We start from the raw sequence: 10157 nt of genomic DNA, 5'->3' as shown, positions 1-10157 counted from the left end.
ATGGGAGAGAAACTTTGTGGGTATGTGTTTGTAGTAGTTGTTGATCAGCTATGAGGGTTTAGGAGGCTTTATATGAGACCTAGTCACAGATACCAAAGAGTTTTGACCTAACAAGACTCAGACAACTATCCACCACCCTTAAAGCTACCTTGTGGCTGATTTTGGTGCACTCTAGAGCACCAATTCGGCCACACCACAACCAAGAAGGAGTTTTGACTCTCCTTTAATCTAGTCATGCTCTAACCAAGGCCTTGGACTTATATATTAATGGACTAGGCTTGATTTAATTTTAATTAAATCAAGCCTATTAAATCAAGCCTACATCTCATGAACTTTAAATAGAACCTAGTTTAATTCATAAGCCAATATCATTTAACCCAATTAAAGGATCCAAGACTTTTATTATCTCTCTTTCAATTTATAAATCCAATTTATAAATCGGACCAAGTCCAATAAAATTAATTCAATTAATTATAATGGCTAACTTAAATTTTTAACTAATCTAATTAATTAAATTTCAATCATCCATCCAATGGGTTGGTCTAAATAAATGATTCAATCATCTATTTCTCCAAGAATTAATTTAATCCAATTAAATCAATTCAACTATTTTGGAATTAATTCTAAATTAATTTCATCCCATTATAGTGGTAGGGTGTCTCTTTAGATTCACCCTCAGCTAAACTTAGGCGTGTGTGATTAGCACAATTAATTAGATCTAATTTAATAATCATTTCACCATGGGGGTCGTCTAGCAACAGACTATGGCACTAGAAACTTGGTAAATAGTGGCGTGAACATTTAGGTTCTGAATCCATACGAGTACGGTCCTACTGCTAACCGTCTCCTGATTTTGGTCAAGGATGTGAAATTAGTCATTGGTTCTCATCCTTGACTAGGCAACTATACATAATATTTGAGACGCGTTTACTCTACTGCTCTAATATAAGAAACATATCCTCAATCGATCAATCGCTTTGGCCAAAAACTTTTAGAGTCTAAACCATCTCAGAGCGCATAGGAGAATTCTCTGTCATTTACTGATAAGGGACAGATCCTCTTTTGGAATCAACCGTCCTTACTATATAATTTGACTGTACTAGATAAGACTTATAATGACTATACTTCACAATACAACCATCGCTCGCTATATTCAAGATGGTTAGATTTGGAAGAATGATATGGAGAATGCAACGGGCCTTTGTTGTATCAACCTCAATGGAAAATTGAATCTTTAACTCAAGGACAGAAATTAGTGGTTGAGTATTTCTCAAGGCTGCGTATGATTTGGAATGAACTTGATGTACCCACTCCTCAGTGCACATGTGGGTGCACTTGTGGAGCGTTCAAAGGCTACTGCAGACCAAACAACTTTCACAAGATTAACATAGTTTCTAATGGGCTTAAGTGAAACCTTTGATCACCTGCGTGATCAATTGCTTGTAATGGACCCAATACCCACGATAAATAAGGCGTACTCCATGATTCCGAGGGTAGAGAAGCAAAGAAAAGTCAGTACAGAAGGAACATATTCCATGGACACTGCTGCTATGCAGGTGAGAACAGGGAGTTCGAAAAGAATATGTGCCCAGACCTGGGTAACAAAGGATGTTCGTTGACAAGAGGGTACAACAATACAACAATTGCAACCGTGCATGACACACCACAGATACCTGCTTCAAGCTCCATGGGACGCCAGACTGATATAGAGATTTAGTTGAGAAAAGGAAGAAAGAGACAGGAGGGGCAAGGGCTTATAACACACGAATGGAAGAACCACACAAAGAAAGCAACCAAGAGATGTTGTTGCAGGAGCTGATACGCTTGATGAAAGCAGAGAGACATCAAGCACAGATGCCTGAAGATCCCTTGCAGGCTAACTTTGCACAACTAGTGAACTTTGCAGGTAAGAGTTGTAAATTTTCTGGCATTCAAAATTTGTTCTTAGACTCTTGGATAGTTGACACAGGCGCAACAAATCACATGTGTGCAAACAGAAATGCTTTTCAGTCTATTGTGCCTTCCCCTCAATCCACTCTTGTGTATCTTCCAGATGGAACAACACAACCTGTAACTCACAAAGAATTGTTGCTCAACACCCTACTCTCACCCTTACAGATGTCCTCTATGTGCCTCACTTTGAATATAACTTGCTCTCCATTTCTATGCTTTGCTTGCACTCTTCTTTTGAAATGAAATTTTACTCTTCACATTGTCTCTCACAGGACCTAAAGACTAACAAGATCATAGCTGTAGGAAAGCTCTACAGAAACCTTTACATGCTAGACAAGTCTTCATTTCATCCAGCTACTATAGCTTCCTTGAACTCTGTCCAGGATACTTTACCTGTTGATTCAGACTTACGTAATAATGTGTTGTGGCATTGGTGGCTGGGACATCCCTCCTTGAATGTCTTGAAACATATTCCTGCTATAACATCTATTGATGCATTTGATCCTTGTATGATTTGCCCTCTTGCGAAACAAAGCAGATTACTTTTCCAATCTTGTAATATCCATACCAAACACACTTTTGAATTGATACATGTTGATCTTTGGGGACCTTATAAGACCCCAACACTTGATGATTGCAATTACTTTCTCACTATTATAGATGATTTTAGTCGCGCCACATGGACTTTCTTCCTTTGTTATAAAACACAAGTCAGTCATATACTAGATGTGTTCCTCATAACGGTACAAACACAATTTGAGTGCAAGGTAAAATTGGTAAGGTCAGATAATGGCACTGAATTCACTAATACTGCCAGTCAAAGTTTGTTTCTCTCTTGGCATTGTTCATCAATAGGTCCTGTCCTCACACACCTCAATCAAATGGGATGGAAGAGAGAAAACATAGACACATCCTTAATTTATATTTATATTCATTTATTATCTTAATATGTATTTTTAGGTACTTTTTGAAACTACAAAAATTAATAATACAAATTATACAGATATATTATTTTGGTTCATTTTTAAAAATTATGCACATACATAGGATGTGCTGCACTTACTAAATAATTATAATTTGTCACTCTATATTCGGAGTCATACAGGGTAGTAAATGCAATTAAGCCTTTTTATTTACTTAAAGCTATTCCATAACAACAATACTATTTACTTAATGGTGAAGTGTATAGTTACCATTACATACTTAAAATTTCAAAGTGAAAAAATCTCAACGTTATTAGTCACACTTTTATTGCTAGAAATATTAAACTATATTATAATTCTATTGCTAGTCATAGAAAATGATAAACAACAGCAAACCCTAATTGAATAAATTGTAGTCTATAGTCTGTTATGTGAATGCATTAGTTTCTTTGTTCGTGCATGAAGGATGAAAGCTAGCAATGTCCCTACTACACACAAACAACCCCATATGATGAAAGTGGTCTGGTAGCATTTTTGACCAATGCAGTTCCCTTCTCCGGAGGCATTTCTCCCTCTGTTGTAGAGCTGTGCAGCAAAGTCCCCAAACAAGAAAGACCCTATAGGTATGTTAGAGACCAAGACATTATGATTCACACCGAAGTTCTTTGTCCCGAAGAGTTCAATGGTTGTCGACACAGAGATGGAGGTGATTGCACCGGTGCATATGCCTATAACGGCAGTGCTGGCGTAGAGTGAAACGTCGTGCGTGTTTAGTAGTAAAAAGAACGCTCCGCACATTGGGGCCATGGTGGCTCCCATGGCTCCGGCTCTTGAACACACGCGTTTGTTTCTGAAGCGATTGAGGAAGACATGTTAGAAATATCAAATATTATTATTAAATACATCTCTCTCTCTCTCTCTTAGTATTACATTTTGATTTTTAAACGTGAGGTGGTTGTTTGATATAGTATCGTATGAAATGCATTTTATTACTATAGAGACATTATGATGATGTAAATATGCATGTTTATGCATGAATCTTGGCTTGTCTGAGAGCAAGTCACATAAATACAGAAAGATTGGTTGTGGGGTTATAATTTGACTTTGGGCAGAGGTAGGAGAGGTGGTGGAAGCATAATGTACATACAAATCACATGGATCAATAAATTCATCGACCAACCCCTATTATAAGGACAGGTTTGCAATAAAAACGTACGTATAATGCCCTATACATCATAGAATTGCTACTCATCATGATTTTCTGTATTTTGTGTTAATTGTGTGTGTATAGGATACTTATATCCTACGATTCTCTTCGTCTTAATTTGTGTCCATAATCTCTCACACGTCATGGATGTAATAAGTGTACAAGATTTTGAATATTGGACTCAATATATAGGGAAATTCTAATACGGACCCGGTTTGATCGAATTTGAACTAATCATATGATAAGAGTAATATATTTATCATATAATTGATGTACAATTTAGATAAACTGATCAATCATATAGCAATTGTGATATATACTTGCTCTGTGATTGGTTTATTTCGATCAAACCTACAAGTCCTAACAAGAAATTTTCATATATATGCTACTCGAACAATCATAATACGAAATAAAAGTAGCTTTCGAGTAAATAAATATTAACGATGTCTTAATCTAATAGTTAAAGTTGAGGTCTTATGAATAAGTTTGAAATCATACATGGTTCGTGTCCTACAGGATGTGTGGGTGTTTATCTTACTTAATGTGATTTCATTCTAATAGGTACTTGTCTCACTTAATGTGAGTTCATTGTTATATTAATTTATTGATCGAATCAATGTATTTATCAATATTAATATAATACGTAATAATCGCTTCAAAATAATAAAAGACAACCCGATCATCTAAATTTTAAGAAAAAGCAACACGAGTGATTCCAAAGGAATTGGAGAATAAAGGGGTGACAATTTTAATTATGTTGGGCAGTTCTATTTTCACTCCAAGAAAATTATGCCAATAACTAAAAGAATTAGGAGGAGAGTAAATTTGTCATTAATTAAAAATTAATTTGGCAAGGGATAAGAATTTTAAGTTCTAGTGATTTCAAAATTAACATTAGAAATAAAATATTTTTTTCTATAATTAGAAAGAAACTTTAATGTTGAAAGCTTCATAGTTAAATTTGGCAAAATATTTGAAAATTTTTCTCAAAATTTTACTGTCAAATATTTTCCTTAGTAAAATCAACAATGAAAAATTTTGATGGTAAAATCAGCTACGAGCTAATTACCAAGAAGATATTTTTCTTATTACGTTGGTTGGTAACGTAAATTAGCAAGGACTTCCACTATTTTACAAAAAATTTGTGTTGTTACTATTGATATTATTTCTTTTAATGTTGGTAAGCCTTGTAATTTAAAAACATCGGTATATTAAGAACAAAATACATCACAAATTACAAATTGACCGTAATTTGGCATGAATCCTAACACACAAGCCCAAAATTCCAACCAAATTGCAAATTCCAGTGGATTTTTGTACTTAATATGTCAATTTTTTTAAATTACAGTATTTACTTACCCAATTGGATTTCTATAGAATCAAAATTATTGTCGTTTATAATTAGGAAATCAAAATTACAACTTTTTCTAAAATATATATATATATATTAGTATTTTTACATGGGTAAAATAAAATGAAAATAACGTGAGACTCAGACGGATAGAGAGAGAGAGAGAGAACGTACTTTGGGAAAAAGTAATCAAGAAGTGATGGCAGGAGACGGCCGAAGAAACCGAAAGCAGAAGACAAGGATACGAGTGAAGAGATCCCAGAACAGCCTCGTGATTCAGCAATTTGTCCTAGGTTGTTGAGGTACACCAAACCAAGTGTAGCGCCGAACAAATAAACAAAGAAGTAGAGCCAGAACTCCACTCTTCTCACCATCATCTTTGCTCCAATCTCCTCCACCACTCCAATTTCAACAACATCCCTCTGAATATCTGATGATTTCTCCCCATTCTCCATCGATGCAAACCCCTCATCATGCACTCTAATCAAGCACTTCTGCTGCACCCTCTCCCTGATTCTTTCCACCAGTGGAACAACCAGCGGCAAGAACAGTACCACAATCATGCCCACAAGAACCACATACTGAGGCATAAACCTCGAGCCCACCGACCCCAAACTGGTGATCACAGCAAACACTCCCGTGATGATTGTGATCACGAACATGGTAGAGAACCCTCTTGTCAGTTTCCTTGATTTTCCCCCATCCACGTCCCTTGCTAAGGGTGCAGCCACAGTGCAGACTATTAGCGGTAACACGGAATTCAAAAGAAGAAACACTTTGGCCCTCTCGGCAGCTGATGTCGGAGCCACAACATCCACTATACTGGTATAGAGCTTTGCGCTTAATCCCACGTAGCTGGTGGACAAACTGACAGCAATCTGGCGATCAAGGGGGAAGTTACGTATGGCGATAATGTAGCAGACGGTGTTAATCCAGCAAATGCCGTTTCCGGCTAAAACAGTCAGGAAAAAAATGTGCCAGTAGGATAGAGAGACTTGGTTTGTGAGGAAGAGGAACTGGACACCGTAACCAACGAGGCCGAGGAAGGAGCCGATGAACAGGACTAGCCAGAGCGGGAAATGGGCTGCGGCAATCCCAGAGACCCAGCCAAGAAGCTTGCCGGCGTCGGAAGCAGAAGCAAGATTGTTGAGGAGCAGTTGTGATATGGAGAGAATTCGCTTGAGCTCGGATGAGTAAGCAGGGAAATTTGAATTGGTACCGTTGATGGATTGCAGCCACATTGTGGCAACCAGACTTAGCCATTGGAGGTCCATTGATGAGAAAGAGAGTAGTTTCTACAGCTGATGGCTGCAGTTTTAGGTGAATGTTTTTCTTTTATTGGGAGGGACAGCGTGGGGTAAGGACCGACCAATTAATTTTTTTTTTAAGGGTTAGTTAAACTTATAATTCCTTTATAAATACTAAATTATATTTTCTTTAAAAAAAATTTAAAATTACACGTACACCCCTACAAAAAAATTAACTGTTTACACTTTCCTATTTTTCATTAGCGTTTAGACGAAAAATATTGACGGTCGTAAAAAAAAAATTTAAATTTTCAATTTTACCCCTCATTTAATATTTTTATGTATAAATTATGTACTTATAAGAAAAAATTTTAATAATGTTAACCTCACTCCATATATACATATATATTACATTTATCCCTTTATAAATATAAAACTATATTTGAGAATATTAAATAACGGGTAAACTTAAAAATATATGTGATTTTTGTTGCTAACTTCAGCATTTTTTGTTCAAATCCTGACAGAAGGAGATCATTTGTAAACTGAGAATTTTTGGAAGGAGCATAAATATAATTTCAAATTTTTTTTGGGGAAAGTATAATTTCGTATTTTAATAGGGGGTCTAAAAATTGATTTTTTAAGCTAAATTATATTTTACACTCTACGTGTTAGGATTTTAACCAAAAGATCATGCTAGACAGAACCAAATCACTTATAAAGTAAGTGTGATACACTTGTGAACATGTGAATAGTGAATGTGGCATCTTAAAGACAGTATCTACAATGCTCATAATTAAATGCATGTAATTCATTAATTTTGTACAATTTTAAGATTCTTTTTTTCCATGTCATTCAGCTTACGTGGCAAAATCTCAACTCTTAATGGTCAATTGACGGAAATGATCAAATCAAATAAAAAAAATGTATTTTTAGTTACCAAAGTGTAAATTATGATTAATTGTTTAGCAACTAAAATCGAATAACTATAATCTATCAATTTTGTCTCTTTATTATTTTTTTCAATATATTTCATTTTGAATTGGAGCATATTTGATTGGGTGTAAAGTGGGAGTATAAAAAAAATGAAAGTAAAAGAAATATATAAGAGATCGCTCGGTATTTAGTTAGGAGAAGAGATGAAGGGGATTAGTAAAACTTGAAGTATGTAAAATTCATTTGGAGTCTAATTTTGTTTTCGTCCAAAATTGGGCGGAAAAAATAAAAGTATAAGACCAAAAAAATAAAAAACTGCATCACTATGTTTGTTTTCATTTCCGAGTTATTTTCGAGATGAGTCAAAACATACTCAATGTTTGTCATGTTTGTCATAATTCAGAAACACCTTATCTAGGTGTTTTAAATTTTTTTAGCATAAATATATATATTATATGCACATACATATACATAAATATATATAAAAAAGACACGATTTGTCAATGAATAATAATTTTTGTCTCTCAAAACACAACATTAAACATACAATACTTATTTTAAATTATCTTCAGACACAAATCCAAACATGCATATTATATTTAACACACACTTATTTATCTTTATTTTTCTCTCTCAATCTCCACAAAGCACAACAAAACAGTCCGAAAATGAATCCAAACATTATGCATATTTTTATTTTTATTTATTTTATTGCCTATATATATAAATTTTTCTTTTCAATTCTTTTTTCATTCTTGCCGGTAATACCGTACATAATTATCAAAGAAAAGATAACAAAATTATTGAAAAATTACTGCATCGAAGTCAATGATGAATATTTTTGTTCTTGTATGATAAATATTTTTAATAATAAGATTTTTCAATATTTGATATACCAAAATTATATTAGTATTTATTAATTTATTTATTTTTTAATACAAAATAAACAGAACAAAATTCAGTAAAATTTAAAAAAAAATAGTCTTTTCTTTTCGATCTGTTTTCCTCGTACCAAATAAGTAAAAGTATTTGAAATTTACTTTCCTTCCAATCATACCAAATAGTTTGAAGGAAAACTATTATTCTTTTCCTACCCTTTTCACTTGAACCAAACGAATCCTTACATTTTATATATTTGACGGATAATTTCACACATCCAACACATCTAAGATTCGAACACGACAGATCTCATAAGAAAATTTTATGCCCATATCATTGAATTCTCTCATGGGAATTAAAAAAAAGGAGAGAGAAAGAGAGAAAAGAAAAAGAAAAAAGAAAAAGAAAGACTGTGTGGCAGTTAACCAAGAATTGTGGTGGTTTTGTGGCCATTAATGGCTCTACTATGAACTCTTACAACAAGACCTGTAATTATGGGTTGTAAACATAATTACTTGGGAGATTTGTTGTTGTCCACACATAACAAACCGACCTGCCGTGCCCCACTCTGTGTGCTCCATCAATCAAAGAGATTTTGCCGTGTAAGATAGAATATTTATTTCTTCCACCTCTCGCCATTATTTTAAGAGGCGGCCGAGAGCATATTCGATGCGCGTGCAAATAACAAAAATGGATGACTGTATTTTTTGTTTTTTTGAAGTTTTGTGTAATTATATATAATTTTTTTATAATTTAAAAAATTTTATTTAGCACTTTTAAAATTTGCTTGCGTTTAGTAAATAAGTCTTTCTATTAACAAAAGAATTGTGTAATTGATAGTTATTTAGCACTTTTTATTGCAGGTCAAACGATTCTTTTCGAACTAAACTACCCTTTTAACGGTGAAAACTATATCTCCCCATATGCATTAACGCGTGAAGACATATGAGGGTAATTTGATCATAAAATTATTATTTGACGTGTAATTACACCAAATCTCAAGGGAGGAAAATGTAATTATTACTAATAAAAATTTATAATCAAATAAACGTGCGTAAAATAAAATATATATATATATATATATATATTGCAAAGTATATTTGTCTTAGCCTAATGGTTGAAACTAAGGTTGAGATCCTATGAATAAGTTCGAGATTATGAGTTTGATCGAGTCTCATCAGGCGTGTGTATATTTGTCTAACTTTATATAAGTGTTTTTCTCATTTTACGTGAATTATTGTAATTTGTTTAAATTATATTGATATATTGATTGAATTGAAAGTTATTGTAATTTATTGTTTGTTATTTTTAGTATATTTGTGTATTATTGAATGGATATAATGCTAAAAATAAAAATATGTATTTGTAAAATTAATAATTTTTACTACATGCAATAAACTGAATGAAGCTGTGAATTGACTGGTTTTGAGGGGATAATTCTTATATTATGAACTTTCATAAATAGCCGATGGAGTTCCCTCTTTTTTATGTAATTCTTTAAAAAAGTAAGTCATCGTAGTAGCTCTTGATTTAGTTTACCAGAGCGGTTACTTAAGGGTCGATTAGTATGTAAGAATGAAATTAATAATCGGAAAAAATTGTATTTTTGATCCCACACAAGGGCTTGACGGTAAAGAGTTATAATCAAAAAATTAAACCAA

The 10157-nt window shown here is 33.5% G+C and overlaps 1 protein-coding gene across 1 annotated transcript; it reads right to left on the bottom strand.

Moving 5' to 3' along the window:
* On the bottom strand, positions 3256-6755 carry LOC105163982 (protein NUCLEAR FUSION DEFECTIVE 4-like). Its single transcript, XM_011082518.2, has 2 exons — positions 5609-6755; positions 3256-3726 (listed from the first exon to the last, which is right to left on the bottom strand). Exons 1-2 carry the CDS (start codon positions 6706-6708, stop codon positions 3294-3296), a joined length of 1533 nt encoding a protein of 510 aa, XP_011080820.1. The 5' UTR covers positions 6709-6755; the 3' UTR covers positions 3256-3293.

The sequence above is a fragment of the Sesamum indicum genome, linkage group LG6 (genome assembly GCF_000512975.1).
Source record: "Sesamum indicum cultivar Zhongzhi No. 13 linkage group LG6, S_indicum_v1.0, whole genome shotgun sequence".
Taxonomy (NCBI): domain Eukaryota; kingdom Viridiplantae; phylum Streptophyta; class Magnoliopsida; order Lamiales; family Pedaliaceae; genus Sesamum; species Sesamum indicum.
The sequence above is the reverse complement of the archived record's forward strand: the minus strand, read 5'-3'. Positions and strand labels throughout refer to the sequence as shown.

What these genes read in the sequence shown, in the direction of transcription:
- LOC105163982 (XM_011082518.2), bottom strand. Translation starts at nt 6,708, where the DNA reads ATGGACCTCCAATGGCTAAGTCTGGTTGCCACAATGTGGCTGCAATCC. An exon ending in CTTGATTACTTTTTCCCAAA is followed by an intron (nt 3,727 to 5,608) that starts GTACGTTCTCTC and finishes CAATCGCTTCAG; the next exon opens with AAACAAACGCGTGTGTTCAA.